This window comes from Hipposideros armiger, unplaced genomic scaffold (assembly GCF_001890085.2).
Source record: "Hipposideros armiger isolate ML-2016 unplaced genomic scaffold, ASM189008v1 scaffold_133, whole genome shotgun sequence".
Lineage (NCBI taxonomy): Eukaryota > Metazoa > Chordata > Mammalia > Chiroptera > Hipposideridae > Hipposideros > Hipposideros armiger.
In genome coordinates this window covers 1737210-1753374 of record NW_017731483.1, presented here as the reverse complement: position 1 = coordinate 1753374, position 16165 = coordinate 1737210, and the positions used below count along the sequence as shown (strand labels likewise).

Genomic DNA, 16165 nt, shown 5'->3' with positions numbered 1-16165 from the left:
TTATAAATTTTGGATATTAACCCCTTATCAGATATATCATTGGCAAATATCTTCTCCCATTCAGTAGGCTGCCTTTTTGTTTTATTGATGATTTCTTTTGCTGTGAAAAAGCTTTTAAGTTTGATGTAATCCTATATGTTTATTTTTTCTTTTATTTCCCTTGCCCGAGGGGATATAGCAGTAAAAATATTACTGAGGGTAATGTCTGCAAATTTACTCCCTATGTTTTCTTCCACCAGTTTTATGATTTCAGGTCTTACATTTAAGTCTTTAATCCATTTTGAATTTGTTCTCGTATATGGTGTAAGTAGGTGGTCCGTTTTCATTTTTTTGCACATGTGAGTTCAATTTTCCCAGCACCATTTATTAAATAGACTATCTTTACTCCAATGTAAATTCTTGCTTCCATTGTCATAGATTAAATGACTGTATATGGATGGGTTTATTTCTGGGTTCTCTATTCTGTTCCATTGGTCTATGTGTCTGTTTTTATGCCATACTGTTTTGATTACTGTAGCCTTGTAGTATGATTTGATGTTGGGTAGCGTGATACCTCCCACTTCGTTCTTATTTCTCAAGATTGCCGTGGCTATTCGGGGTCTTTTATGGTACCATATAAATTTTTGGATTACATGTTTTATTTCTGAGAAAAATGTCCTTGGTAATTTGATAGGAACTGCATTGAATCTATATATTGCCTTAGGTCAGAGGTTCTCAACCTTCCCAATGCCGCAACCCCTTAATACAGTTCCTCATGTTGTGGTGACCCCCAACCATAAAATTATTTTCATTGCTACTCTATAACTGAAATTTTGCTACTTATGAATCATAATGTAAATATCTTTTTGTTTTCTGATGGTCTTAGGCGACCCCTGTGAAAGGGTCATTAGACTCCCAAAGGGGTCGCGACCCACAGGTTGAGAACCGCTGCCTTAGGTAGTATTAACATTTTAACTATATTAATTCTTCCTATCCATGAACATTGTATTTCCATTTATTTGTATCTTCTTTGATTTCTCTCTTCAATGTCTTGTAATTTTTTGAGTACAGGTCTTTTACTTCTTTGGTTAAATTAATTCCTAGGTATTTTATTGTTTTAGAAGTAATTGTAAATGGGATTGATTTCCTGATTTCTTCTTCTGATAGTTTATTATTGGTGTATAGAAATGCAACTGATTTCTGAATGTTAATTTTGTATCCTGTTACCTTACTAAATTCATTTATCAGTTCTAACAGTTTTTTGGTGGAGTGTTTGGGATTCTTTCTATGTAGTATCATGTCATCTGCATATAATGACAATTTTACTTCCTCCTTTCCAATTTGGATGTCTTTTCATTTTCTTGTCTGATTGCTGTGGCTAGAACTTCTAGAACTATGTTAAATAGAAATGGTGAAAGTGGGCAGTCTTGTCTTGTTTCTGATCTTAAGGGGAAAGCTTTTAGCCTTTCCCCATTGAGTACATTTGCTGTGGGCTTATCATATATGGCCTTTATTATATTGAGATATGATCCCACTATTCCCACTTTGCTAAGAGTTTTTATCATAAATGTCTACTGGATTCTGCATCTATTGATATGATCTTATGATTTTTATTTTTCATTTTGTTAATGTGGAAACTCTGCACGCACAGTGTGGAGAGCGGAGACCCAAGGCGGCTCGCGCACTCCCACGTCTCAATGAACAGCTTGTTGGAGCCGGAGGGCACCCAGCAGGCGTTTCCCTGGCTACGCAGCACTAGCAGTGAGAAGGGTGGGGATCCCAGGCCGCATGCGTGCGCACACACACGCAGTCCTGCACCAATTCCACTAGACCAATGCGGTCCGGACCTGACCCTCTGTGGGAGGGTCCAACCCTGAAAAAACGGTGCCCTCCTGTGCACTACTCGTGTGCAAGCTCCACACCAGGGCAACAATGGTCCCAAAACCTCCAGCTCCTGCACCAAAGGCGCTCAGTTCAGTCCTTCCCCTCAGGCTCCTGGGCCCCGTTCACACAGCTACTCCCTCCACCAGGGAGCGGGTGAGTGCTCACCAGCGAGGGAGACCTTGTGCAGGATCCACTGGCTCTCTAGCCACCCTCAGCCTCACCGAGTTGAGCAAAGAGAGTCCTCACTAATTTCTACTGCCAGCTATCATGGAACTCCTCTTCCCGGCAAAGTAACTCTGGGCTGGTGAGCTCATTGTGGGGCTGGAAGGTCTCTCTCCCAACCGGAGAAGCCTCCCCAGGATCACACCAAAATTACAAATAATTTATACAACATTCAACCTCAGAAGTTCCCTGAACACTAGATGAACAGAACCTCTAAACGAAGAACTTAAAGAGGAGGCCACATCGAGTCTGAGGTGTCCCTCACGGGGTTCTCCCTGTCTCATCTCTGCTCCTCTTACCAGACTCGATGTGGCCTCCTCTTTAAGTCCAGGCTCATGTCTGGGTTTCTGAGTATTGAGACCTCACACACAGCTCCCCTGCCCTTTCAGCATGTGGAAAAAGCCCTGGGCAGCCAGCCTTCTTCAGAATCGCCAGCCCCATTGTCCAGCCTCCAGGCCCTGAGGACTGGCTCCAGAGCCCTTGGTGCCCACGCAGGCAGCAGGCAGCTGGGAGGGCATCACAATGATGTAGAGGTTGTAGGGCTCTGCTAGTGGTAACCATGGAGCCTGGAGCCCAGCTGTGTCCTAGGCCACTCAGCAGCCCCATCCTCCTGAGGGAGTGGAACCAGGAGGCTGCAGTCTGCCCTTGGCATCATCCCTCGGACCACACTCTCTTCACTGCCAAACACCCACCTTGGAGCCTGTCTTTTAAGCCCAGTCTTGCTGCTACTTAGGGCTTAGGGCTCAGCACAGCTCACCCATCTGGGTTATGACTAGGAGGGCTACGCACTCTGTTATGTAGGAAAGTCATCCACTTAAAAGTCATGAGACTTGTTCCCACCCACTTTCACCTGAAACATGGGTAGGTTTCAGATTACATGGATGGAAGGGAAAGGGCATTCCAGGTGCAAGAAATTTGGGGAAAGGTAGGAAGCAAGGGTGCAGAGCTGGGAAAAGATGAGTTGCAAGATGACTATGATGGAGAGGCTAGAAGGGTTCAAATTCCAGAGTGTCTAGTATACCAGTGTGGAAGGGATGGACCAATGGTTTTGTGAGAAATTATTCTCTTTCAATCACAGAGATTCTCTGTTTGTGCATGTTGTTAGTTCTTAAAAAAAAAAAAGTGGTGCCTTCAAATTGAGCAACCACAGGAAGAAGGCAGTGTGTGTGCTATGTGAACAACCAACACCATCCTGCCGTAAAGGAGAAACAGACAAGGTCATCTCTGGAGCTGTGAGTGTGGACTTATTTTGTGATCCAGGTGACCATGGTGTAACTGGTCTTGCTTTCTACTATTTCTACCTTTGCATTCAGGACCTTTGAGATTTATGGCTCTATGGGATAAAATGTTTCCTATTACTTAATGCATATGTAACCTAGATGTCAGCAAGGGTGACAAAGCCTGGAGAACTAGAGGGATTCACATTTCCCTTTCCAGTGCCTTTCCGAGGAGCTTACGTGCTCATGGTCACCTGCAACTCCATCTTCTTGCTTGTGCAGCGAGCGTATTTCCCCCTCTGCATCGTGTGGTTGCTTCTTTTATCCCCACTTTGGCCTCCATCCGAACCCAAATAGAATTTGTCCCTTTCTTTCATTTCCACCAAAACCCACAAGACTTTTGCTTGTAGAGTAAACATTACTGAAGATTTAGGGACATTTTGCAGGAGGGGGTGAAGTGAAGGAAAGGAGAGGGTTTGCTTCATAACAACACAAATGACTTAAAATCAGATGTTTGACAGCTCCGTTCCTAAAAGTCTTTTGGTAACACCGCCATGTTACTTGAACATTGTCCCCTTCTCCCTCACCATTCTCTCTCCTTCTACTCCCAATTTTCTAGTCTTTTCTAACAAACTGTTGCCTTGTCTCTTTTTTTAGCCTTGTCTCCAGAATCTTACCTTCCCCCGACAGAGTGTGTCAAGATATTTTCCTGAGCAGCTTCCTACTTAAGATGCATTCTGTTGTCAGGAGATTAGATGACTGCTGGCTGCCCCACTGCCATTATCGAAGCTGTTCACTGTACAGTCTGCTTGTCTGGGAAAGAACAAATGTCAGCTCAGTGCTTATAAAGCACTTTCACCTACATGTACCCCTGGACAAAGCATCATGTCCATTTTACAGATGTGGGGCCAGGAGCTCAGAGAGGTTGAATGAATCATCCAAAGCCACACATCCCGGTAAGTGGGTGAGTAGAAATCGGCACCTGGGCCTGAAGATTTTGAGGTACAACCCATGTCATCACACAGAGACAGGATGGAGGCCACGTGGATTCTGGTGTGACTGATTAACATGCAACAACCTAGTTGGCCTTGGGAGCAGCCACAGCAGCTCCAGCAGGTACGTGCATCCTACAGGAGTTGGACTGCCAGTTCCCTTCCCATCCCCTTCCTTCCCGCTTTTGCTGGCTAGCTCCTCCTCCTCTTCAGGTCTATGTATGGGATTGGCTATGTAATCTGTAGAGCCCAGTACAAACTGAGAGTGCTGGGTCCCTTGTTCAAAAGTTATTAAAAATTTCAAAACAGCAACTCTTGTAAATGACTACACAGGTCACACACCCATGAAGCCAGCCCTGTATGGAGGTTACAACCCCCAGGAAACATTCTCTGGCTCCCCATTCTGAGCTACGTGCTTATCACATGCTATTGTCATGTGTTCTTTATGTATCTGTCTCTGTATTAGTCCACACATGAATTTCTTGAGACCTGTGTCCTGTTCTCTGTTGTTACCCAGGTACCCAGCACAGACCCTGACAAAGGGCAGGGGCTCAGTGGATGCCCCACTGGGGGCTTGGGGCTCCTGGGAGTGAAATCTGGAGGAACCAGGCAGTGAATTGTCATCTCTAGGCAGGACCCACCCAGGACCATGCAAAGTTGGACCAGTCATGACTGAGGAAACCTGGGGGACTTGCCAGGGGTTTCAAGGATGGGGTGAAGGTGGGGTAGGTATTCATTTTCTCTTCAAGAGAGTGTGTTAATCATTTATTGCCCAGGGCCCCACTGACCATGCTCCTCAGGGCTAAGCATGGTGTGACCAGCCAAGGAGGTGGGGGGCAGACAGGACAAGGACAGAGAGTGCAGAACAGACACAAGGCCCTTCCTGGGGGTACCCAGGTTGGCACCAGCCCTCAGGTCCTCAGCCTGGCCCACTGACCCTTTAGCTTCCTGGGGCCTCTTAGGCCCCCATGCCTCTTTACTCATCCTCCCTACTCAGTGGTGTGCATGGGAACAGAAAAGTATTCCCCAAATGTCTCCTCAAAATGAGGGGAAGGGACAAGGGCGGAATTCTCAAAAGTTTCAGACAACAAGCCCCCATGTGGAGACCCCCTGATTCCCACAGATTTCCTTTGGTTCTCAGTGACAGAAACCCTACTCTGTAAGTAGATAAAGGGATGTATTAGCTCAAAGCCAAGGAGCTCAAGGGCAGGTGTATCTTTAGGCATTGCTGGTCCTTGAGCCCAAGTGATGTCACCAGAGCTCAGTTTCCCTCTTTTCATTTCTCTCCATGTGGAGGGCAAGATTTCAAACCTCCTGAACACTCTGGCAGGAAACCCTGGGAAGGACTCTGATTGGCTGGGTTTAGGTGATGAGCATATCCCTCAGCCAATCCTCATGTCCAGGGATGGGCTCAAGGGTGGTTCCTCCAGATTCCTTCCTTAGCAGGGCTATGCTTCCAGAGGAGGGGCAGAAATGGGGTTGGCCAGGCAGAGTGGCCACCAGTCTGTTTTTTTAAACCCAGCACCACCTCCTCTCCCTGTCACTGGCTTCTAGGCCTTTAAAACTGGATTCTTATAGGGAGGAGGCTGCTGAGCACAGGGAACTACCTGGAAGGTTGGGCCTTTGGCTGGTGCCCCAGGCTTGCTGTTTCCAGAAACCTCTTCCCACCCTCCCTCAAAGCAGATCCCAGGGTTGTCTTCATGGCACAGGGTGAGGAGACACCCCAGGCCGGCTTTCTCAAAGGGCGTCAACTCTAGAATGCTTCTCTTTGAGGCTGGGAAATAGTCTTTCTTTTTACCTCAGAAATGAGCCAGTCATAACCAAAGGAAGACAAGGAGAACCCTTTAAAAAAGAACAGAATGTAACCCTGCTCTCTAGGCCTTTCCTCTAGAAGGGCCTTCAGTTAACACAAACCTGCTCTTCAAGGCCAAGCAAGGCATGAAGAACTTTAGTGATGATGGTCTTGAGGATTTCTTCAACCCTTTGGGCATGTCTCTCTTTCAGATTTGCTAAGAGGAGAGGTCGCATGTTTTCATCAGTTGATTCCATAGTTAGTGAGGAAATACGAAGATGTCTCAAGAACGTGAGGCAACAGAGAAATGTCTCTGTGTTGAGGTGTCTCCCCGCCATGGTGGTTCTGCCTGTGGTTCTGGGTTGGGTGTGACGAAGTAGGCTCAGGAGAAAACAGCTGGCGCCTCAGAGCCAGGCTGTCCAGGCTCCATGCTTGCCTTCTCAGGACCACCTGCTTGACTGGCTCCTGTCACTGGGCCTCAGCTTCCCCGTCTGTAAAGTGAGGGGTTGGCCAAGACCTCTAAGGTCCTTCTTAGTGCTTAATTGCTGTGAGTCTAAGTCAGGCAGTGAAGGAAGACCACGTGGGATTCTGGTTTTGTTTCTGCCTTTGCCACGACTCCCTAGGTGACCTTGGGTAAGTTCCTCTTCCATGTTGGACCTGTTTTCCATCTTTGAACATCCTATGTCACATTGGAGGGCTATATGAAAGGTGGCCTGGAGCAAGGCTCTCTTGGGGTCAGGATTTAGGAGGCCTGCTCCTCGTCAGGTTCACTGAGAATACAGTGTTGGCTTCATTTTTCTCTTTCACGGCCGACTAAGTTTCTCTACATGGAGGAGTCCTGGGGAAGGAACAGACAGGCCCAGCTCTGGTCAGGGTCCTACCTTGGACCCATTGCCTATGGCCAGACTCTGGGTCATGTGATAACAGGGCTGCTCTGATACGTTGTCAGCAGAAGACTGGGGAGGGCCGCTTCTGAAAGAAGGAAAAATGCTGAGCAGGCAGCCCAGAACTGTCCCCTGAGTTTCTGAGCAGAGGCTTGATCTGATCTGCATTTTGGGCATATGTATAGATAGTCAAGGCGACAGTTTTTTCTCTTTTATTCATAAAAACGAATTTGCAACAATTTATTAAAAATTGATACCATGCAACAGGGGTACGAGAAATTCCTCATTTACATTTGATTCTGGCAGTTCCAGTCTAATTTAAAGCGTTTGTGCACTAACATCATTGGAAAACGCCTTTAGGCTGAAGCCTTTTTTGGAAATGTACGGTGTGTTTGCTGCGTATAAAAGAACAGACCGTTAAATAGCTAGAGTCATGTCTGTGGGTCTTGTTATTTGCAGGGAAATTTTTTAGAAAATGGGTGAACCTACAGTATTGTTAAGACAGAGAATGTATTTTGTGGGTTAACCTAGAAGACTGTGCACGTTCAAGGAGTCACGATGGGTCACAGACACACACACTCACCTCCAACTGTCCAATACTTTTGTTTCTTTTTTTTTCTTCCTGCTATGCTGGAATAATATTTCTACAGGTATTTTTTTTGTGTGTGTATACATTATGTACAATGAATTGTCTCTTTCCCTTTGAAAAATTAATGTGGCCCTTCAAATTAAATCTGATTTTGGTGAAATCAAGAAAACAAGTAAATACTGGTAATACACAGTGAGTGGCAACACCGATTTTTTAGTGCCTACACAGACAATGACTTCAACTTGACCTGTGATGTGTTAACATTTTTTTTTTTCCCTAAAAGCCACAGTACCTCCATCACCTCTCTTTGGGGGAGGGGAGAGGCAAGCTATGCTACAGTGAAATAGGGTGTTTTGAAATGTTGGCTATGCTAAGATTCCTGTGGGTCCTTTTGTCAAAGCCTGGTGGTGGCAGCAGTGTATTCCTGACGTCAGTGGTCTGGGAAGAGATTATTGCCTGCCTGTTGAAGCTGCCATTAGGTTTCTTTAGGGAGCTAGCGAGCGACTGCTCAGTTGTGCAGACGTCCTGGACATTGTCATTCAGGCTTTTCTTTAGCAAGGAATGAACCTGTCTAGGAATGTCACAAAAGTCACAGGGGGCCTCTCTCCAGCTGGGCTGATCCTGGTAGAGGCCTGTGCTGGGAGCTTCTCTGGGTCACACCCCTGGCTGTCGTGAGGGTTGAAGGTCATGGTCATCCTGATACCTCAAGGGTCAGGGCTGCTTCGCCTTTTGGTACGAAGCTTTCCTGGACAAGACCAAGTTTTGATTCTCAGAGTGACCCTGTGAGGTAGGCAGGATGGGTATTATTTCAACCCCAATTTGTTAGAGGGGGTAAACTGAGGCTCAGAGAGACACTAGTGACTTGCCCAAGGTCATGGAGGGAGTCAGCAGTGGAGCGAGAACTTGAACTCAGGTCTGACTCCAAGACCGGTGCTCTATATATGGGGTTCAATGGAAAGGGAAGCGTGATCTTATGAATGAGAATCAGTGTGCTGACTGATCACCCCCGTAACCCCCGAGGACAGAACTTACCGGCTTGCCTGGATGGAAGGCTGCCTTCTGGAAGCCGAGGGAAGCCCTCCGCTAGCAACTCTTTCCCCTACGACTACAGGGATGTCTTCTAGAAGAATGCCCCTGATTCACTTTGGTCAGAAACAAAGTCAGTGGGAAAAAAAACAAACAAAAAAACAACAACCAAAAAAACCAACCTGGACAGCCCTTGGGCCCTGATGAGAGAGGTTAAAGTGCACAATCTTTCTTTTTCGTGTATGCTGGGAACAGACATTCCATGATTAGCTCAGGCGGCCCCCTTTATTACCAGGAACACCTGATGCAAACACAAGGACATGGCCAATATGGTGGGTGCATGACCGACTGTCGGTGAATGCTGCAGAGCATGTCTGCAGTGACGTGCCCTAAATCCCCACGGTCCAGAACCGGTGTTATTGTATTAATGTGTGGCATTTATCAGAGCAAGGTCCTGCAGGGAGGCATGCGAGTCAGCCTGTTCCCGCACCCCAGAGCTGCGCCTGGCCGCCCTTCCTGCAGGCTCCCTGTCCCAGGAAGGCTGGGGTTGGCTGGACTGGCAGCTGGGGCCCTGGCTGCCCTGCCTATCTCCTTCCCCAGAGGGGAGAAGGGCTGGCCTGGGGGCCACTGCCAGCGATGTGTGTGCAGAGGCAGAGGCGGTTTTTCCAGAAGCCCCTTGCCTCTTCCCTCGGCTGTTCAGTGACTTCTAGCTGGAGTCCTTCTAGTGATTCTCTCCTTGTCTAGGATTGTTTTTTTGCAAAGTTTCAAATATCCCAGTTCCTCCTGTTTTCAGACAGTAAGGAAGAAGTCATTTCTATTCCTCTTCTTTGTGAAAGAATAAAAACTTCACAAATAAGGCGCGAGGTCAGGTGCCAAGTGCCCACCATTCTGTCCACCTGAGAGCCATTCGAGCAGTCCCGCAAGGCCAGCTGTGGCACCCAGCTTCTCTGCAGCCACAGCCAACAGTGTTACTGCAGTGAGACGCCTCTGCTCCGCGTGTTCTGTCATGGGGGAGGCCCCGGCCCCAGGCCTCCCACCCTTACAGGCCCGAGACCATGACTCGGAAGGGGGGTGGCACATGTCTGTGACGGGGGCTGGCGGTGGGGCTGACACAGGGGCTGACACAGCTGGCGTCCACGCCTCCAATGGACGGGAGGTAGGCGTGGTGGAGGATGGGGAGCTGGAGGGAGAGCCGGCGCTGGATGCTGTGGCGGGGAGAGAGAGAGAGGGCGGAGTTAACAAGAGCCATCTGGCTGCTCACCGGAAAGTTCCTTGTACTCACTTTGGCTAAGAGGCTGGTGGTAGGAGCACAGTTATCTCCGAATCCAAGGTCTGTCCATCCTGTCATCTAACCATCCACCCACCTAGCAGTTATTTAATGCAGGTCTGCACGTGCCAACTACTGCCCTGGGAATAACCAGGGAGACAACAGGCAAGGAGGGTGCTTCTTGAACTTCTGGGGATTCCTAAGAACAAGGCTTTGCCCTTCTAACGGGGCTTTGCTGCAAACCCTGGCAGTTCTCATGCTGTACTCTTGCATGCCTCCATATGCACTTGGCTTTGGGTTCATCCCTGGAAGGCTTCTCTGCTGCTCTGTTGTTCCCCATGGGCTCCACTGCTCCTGCCTTGTCCAGGACCTCAGTGCTTCCTGCTGGGGCAATTCCAGTAGGTTCCTTCCGGGTCTTTTGGCTTCTTTGGTGACAAACCTTATCTTTTCAACACTGGGACAGGACACTCAGGGCTCCCTAAGACCTGTCTCCCACCAAATTCTCCAGTTGAAACTTCTACTCCCTCTCACTGTAAACCTGACCCTCTGGTGGCTACTTTCCCCCAAAACTCTGCTCGTGGCCACTCTCCCTGCCCATGCACACAAGGTTTCCCCAGCCTGGAGTGCTCTTGTTCTGCTTCTGGATCTGATGAACTGCTTTTCCTTCAAATTCCAGTTCAAATGTCATCTTCTTAGTGCTAACTCCCTCAGAGAGTGAACCGCAACCTCCTCTAAGCCCCCAGAGCCCTTGGTAAATTCCCGAAATGCAACCAGCAAAGCCAGAGCCAGGAGGTGGGTCTGCATGACTGATGGCAGAGGAGGTGAAGAGGGCGCTGCCTTCTGACTCCTTCTCACTGCCACACCTTTCTGTGCTCACCTTCTCATCAGAGTCTTCACAACTGGCAGGTCCGGAAGTCACTGTAAGTGTGGGAAAGCCTGCTTTGGGGGAATGTGCCCAGGCCACCGACCCCTGCCCTGCTCAGCTGCACTGTGTGCAGTCTCCCATGGCAGCTGGGAAGGTGAAGTCCCTGTATTCTTAGGCCTCCTTGTGTCTCAGGTGAGAAAAAACCCCAGATCTTCACAAAAACCCAATGGGTAAAAGCAGTATTGCTATTCCCATTATAAAGATGAGAGAAGGGTACAGAGTTTATGTAACTTGCTCGAAGAAACAAAGGCAGAGCTGGGAAGGTGGGACTCTGGCTTCTTCTGTTAAACCACAGAGCTTTGTGGGGAAGGCCAGTCAATTCCCAGGGGCTACCTCATTCCAATAGGGTGTGCCCTGGAGTGTATGTAGGACCCTGATGGAATTCTGAGACGGATGGGGACAGAGGCAGCGCTGCCCCCACTCCCTAAGGACCTGTTGGCCAGAAGGACTTCTTCCAAGAGATACTTCACTGGTGCTCATAAGATAAGAATGCTGGAGATCTCATTTTGAAATTAAAGTGGAACCTGTGTAACGTCAGCTATGATCTACTCCTTAAGGCAAGATGGTGTTTACGGAGTCCAGGAAAAGGGGAGCTGAAGAATAAACTCTGACTGGGAAAGAATGCTTATCTGAGCACCTGGCAAGGTCTGGGCAAGGGAAGCACCTGTCTGTGGCTGTCAGAGCTCGGTATTCTTTTGTCCGGTGAGACCCTGTTTATCTTTTCATTCATTCTTCAGATACTTGCCAAGAACATGCTCAGGGCTGAAACCTATGTTCAGTCCAGGGGACATATAAAGGACTCATATCTCACTGTCCAGGTGCTTACACTCTAGTGGAGGGAAATGATAGGTAGACCACTGACGGATGCCATGTAACCATCGGTAATTGTTCTGGACTGTAAGCTGGTGAGGTCTTGGAGCGAACTAGGTGAGAGGCTATTAGCTCTAACACTGAATGGCCCCAGACGACACTGCAGTTGGTGATTCAGCTGTTTTTGCTGGTTCCTCACTGCTTGTCACTTCCCAGGAGTCAAGTTGCAGGGTTGACATTTCTAATCTCGGCTTATCTTCTGTGAGCTTGGAAGAACTAAAAACTGCCAGTGAAACAAAGCAAACTGAGATGTCCAGATCTTTGCTTAGATGTCACCTTCTCACTGAGTCTTCTCTGACCATCCTATTTAAAATTATACTCCCTAACCCCCTCCTCTGCCTTATTTTTCTCCAAAGCACCTATTATTGAACATACTATGTTTTGCTTTTTAAACTAAGTTATTGTCTTACCAGACAGATTGGAAGCTCCATGAAGGGAGGGATTTTGTCTGTTTTCTTCACTGCTGTGTCCGACACATAGTAGGTCCCCGTAAATCATTGTTAAATTAATGCACTTAGCAAGGTGACATTTTTATACATAACAAAGACAGTATGCTACTGTGGAGAACATGGGATTTGATATTGCACAGACCTGCATCCCAATCCTATCTCCTGTACTTAGCAACTGGATGAGCTTTGACAAGTCACCTCCCTCTTTTGAATGTTAGTTTTCTCATCTGTAAAATGAGCATCATGGGATTGCTGTGGCGTTCAAATAAAATAATGCATGTGAAAACATAGTACAGATTGTAAGCTGTTGTGCAGGCTCTTGGGCAGTAATTCTTGGAGAAGGTACTTACTGTTCTGGGGAGTTTATGTCTTCTATGGGGTCTTTGCATGTTCGGGAAGGCTCTGTTGTATTCCACTGTAGCTGGGGATTTTGATCGAGGTGATTTTTTAAAATGGTCTTTCCCCCATCTGAATGCAAAACAACAATATCGCAACACATTCTATTAACTTGGTTTTTAAAAACCAACAATGCAATCTTTTTAGGAAGCTGCCCAGGGAGAGAGAATGCAAACAAGCCCAGCATTCTCAGCATTCTCCAAGCCAAGGACTCCCAGGACCAAGGCAGGGAGCCAAGACGCCTCCATGGAAGGGGCATGCCATGCCGGGGATATGTATGGTGTGCCCTGGTTGTCATTTTCTCCAAGAAGAAAAGAAAAAGAAAACATCAACCAATATAGGTAGCATAATTTAAAAATGAGAGGTTCTAATCTGAAGGCCCTTTCCACTGGTGCATAGGTATGTAATGACAAAGAAGAACAAAAAACCTGCAATGTGTATTTTCCACAAGATTGCCAAGAATTGGAAAGAATCATAATAGTAAACTTCTGGTGTGACTATTAATTGGCATAATCTTTGGGGGAGGGGGCACTTCGATAAGGATCAAACACCATAGAAGGTGCATGTCTTTTACTCAGAATTGCCACTTCTGGGAATCATCCTAAGGAAATGATTAAGGATCTGTGTGAAGATATATACAAGATGTTCAAATCAGCATTGTTTACAATATCAAAAACTTGGAACTAATCCTAATTTGTCCAGCAAGAATGCATTAGTTACATACTAACATGTATGCATGCATGAGGTTTCCATTCAAAGAAACAGTGTGTAGCCACAGAACACGATGGCATAGGTGCTCTCAACCCTCCTTGTGTTTCAGACCACATGGGGAGGTTTAAAGAAAGATAAAATATAAAAAACGGGCCCCACCTGACAGATCTGGATTTATTTGGTTTGGAGAGGGGCATTAGTAATTTTTTTTTTCCCTGCAGTGGGTAACTTTAGGTACTCGTATGTCATTTTGTACCCATGGGAGTACAGTCAATCTTCCTTATTCACAGATTCAGTATTGGTAAACTTGCCTACTTGCTTAAATTATTTGTGATCCCCAAATTAATCCTAGTGATGCTCTCACGGTCATTTGTTGACACACACAGAGGGTTCAAAAATTTGAGTTGCCTGAGGTGCACCTTTGCAGTTGAGGTTGAATAAGGTGACACTTAGCCTTCTAGTTTTAGCTCTTTTTGTGATCTATGTAGGGCCATGTTTTTCACATCTTTAAGCTTTGTGTTGGTGGTGAGGCCACTGTTTTGCCTTATCTGTACAAACAGTCCACCTCACTTTTTAATAGCTGTATTATGTGCCTTGTTTGGTTGTATTATAATTAACGAAACTACCCCAAATGATGAACATTTAACTTAATTCCAGTTTTTCCCCCTAAAAATAATGTTGTGATGAACGGTATGTGTCTACAGCTTTGCCCACGTGGGAGTGTTTCCAAGGGGCAGGCTCCCGCTAGCGGAATTGCTAGGTTAAGATGTGTCACATCTAGCATTTGGAGAGGGCCAGATTGGCTTCCAAAACATTGCAGGAGAATGCTCATTTCCACACTCTTACCAACACTGGGAATCTATTAAAAATTTGCTGAAATGTAGGCAAAAAAAGTGGCCTGTGTTGCTTCAGCTTGCATTTATGATTGAGTGTCATGTCATATCCTACTAACCATTCCTTTCCTGTACATTGACGAGGTGCATTTGAAACTGAGAAATGTTGTTGGGAGAAGTGCAGGTAGACTATATGTTAAGAACAATGTACCCCCAGTCAGAACACTGGGAATGCTGGCCACGTTGTGCCCACGTGCACCCGGCGCCCAAAAGACTGGGGACAGGAGCCCCAGCTCTAGGCAGAGTGGGGCTCCAGGCGGACACTGAACTGTGGTCAGAAGACATGGGTTCCAGATACTCCAGCTCTGCTTATGTGACTTCAGACCAGCCCAACCCCCTCTCTGAGCCTCAGTTTCTTCATCTGTAAAATGGAAGGTGGACGGCTGGTGTCTGCTACCCAGGCCCAGTGTGTCCCAGGGGCTCTGCCTCCTCTTACCTGTGCTCTCGGTGAAGTTCCCCAGGTTGAGGATGTCATTGAGCTCTTGGTAATGGTTCTGTTTAATGTAGGTGGTCTTTTCCGGTGTGTCCTGCAGCTGCATGGTTACCTCTTCCAAGTCTTTATCCAGCTAGAAGACAAAGGCTCCAGCTGAGTCAGAGCCCCTGGCCCAGCCCCCACCCCAGCCCTGGTGGCCAGGCCTGGAGAGCCAAGCAGCAGCTCCAGGCTGGCAAAGGAGGGCACTGGGAACAAGAGGGGCCACTGGATGTTGGGGAAGAGACACAGAAGGGCCCTGCCAGCTCCTGTTTCAGGAGAAGCTGATGAGAGGGACCTGGGAACTGCAATGGTGTGTCCAGTGCAGGCTTGAACCGTGATGGAACCACCAAGCAAGGCCAGGGAGGCAGGGCGGGAGAGCGTCATAGCGCAGGCTCTGAGGCTGGACAGGCCTAGGGGCAAGCCTGTGGCTGCTCCTTACTGGCTGGTGAGAACTGAGTCTCAGTTTCTTCATCTGTGGAGTGGGATAATAACAGAACCTACCTCATGTGGGTCTTGTGAAGATTAAATGAGATAATATTATAAAAGTTTACCTCAAGGCTTGACATATAATAAGAATAACCTGCTACTATAATAATATTACTGTAATTATTATTATTGATACCTAGCAGGACCCTTGGTGGGAGGCATGGAGGACAGATTCGCAGGGCTGGTCAGCTCTGAAACCCACACTGTCACGGAGACTCAGGCCAATAGGGGTTTCTTCTGTGGAGTTAGTCAGGATGAGTTCCAGTAACCCCCATATTATATAAGAATCAGATACAAAACTTGGGCAGTTGAGCCCCTGAGAAGCTTGGGGAATGTGTATGTGTTGGGGAGTGGGTGGTAGTTGGGAAGAGTAGTGGGCATCCTACTATAGCAAAAGGGAGGATAAGTTATAAACTGTAAGGTGCTGTTCCAATGTCAAGAGCACAGCCACAGATTGTTTAAGTTTTCATGTGGAGGAGGAGAGAGACACCTTTTTCTGTGCGAATCAAACAACAGGGCTAGGATCAAAGGGTGGAAGCAAGAGGCGATCAGACTGTGATTCAATTCCAGGAAAAAAAACGCAACATTCCAGAGTTTTTCACAGTGGCTTAGATTTTTAGTTTCCTAAGTGAGTGAACTCTTCATCGCTGGAGTGTGCAAGTGGAAGTCGAATGTCAAGACACAGAGATGGGGACGTTCTAGTCATAGGTCTGATACTAAAACAGAGTCAGCAAGGGGCTTTGAGGGACAGGAATCTTTCCTCTTTGCTCTGGTGGCGAATGGAGGGCTGCCCCATCCTAAAGCTGTGTAGGGGATCTTTGTGGCAGACTACTATGCGCCCCCTACAGTAGGGGCATCCAGATATAGTAAATAAAAATACAGAATGCCCAGTCACATTTGAATTTCAGATAATAAGGAGTAATTTTTCAGTATAAGTATATCCCAAATATTGTATGGGTCATACTTATACTAAAAATATGATTGGTTGTCTGAAATTCTTTTTTTTTTAAAGATTTTTTTTTATTGGAGAATTAGGGGAAGGGGAACAGACAAGTTGCTGTCCTTTTGTTCTTCAGTCTAGTTGTGGAGGACGTTGCTTCACCACCAAGTT

General features: G+C 47.0%; 1 protein-coding gene across 1 annotated transcript in view; it reads right to left on the bottom strand.

The window, feature by feature from the left end:
* Positions 1-7166: 7166 nt before the first annotated feature.
* GABBR2 (gamma-aminobutyric acid type B receptor subunit 2) overlaps positions 7167-16165 on the bottom strand; it is a 96322-nt gene continuing 87323 nt past the window's right edge. The window contains exons 11-13 of the mRNA XM_019649556.1: positions 14533-14662; positions 12447-12564; positions 7167-9790 (exon numbers count right to left, since the gene is read on the bottom strand). Coding sequence (XP_019505101.1) covers positions 9625-9790; positions 12447-12564; positions 14533-14662 — 414 coding nt within the window. The 3' untranslated portion in view covers positions 7167-9624. The remainder of the gene's footprint in view (positions 9791-12446; positions 12565-14532; positions 14663-16165) is intronic.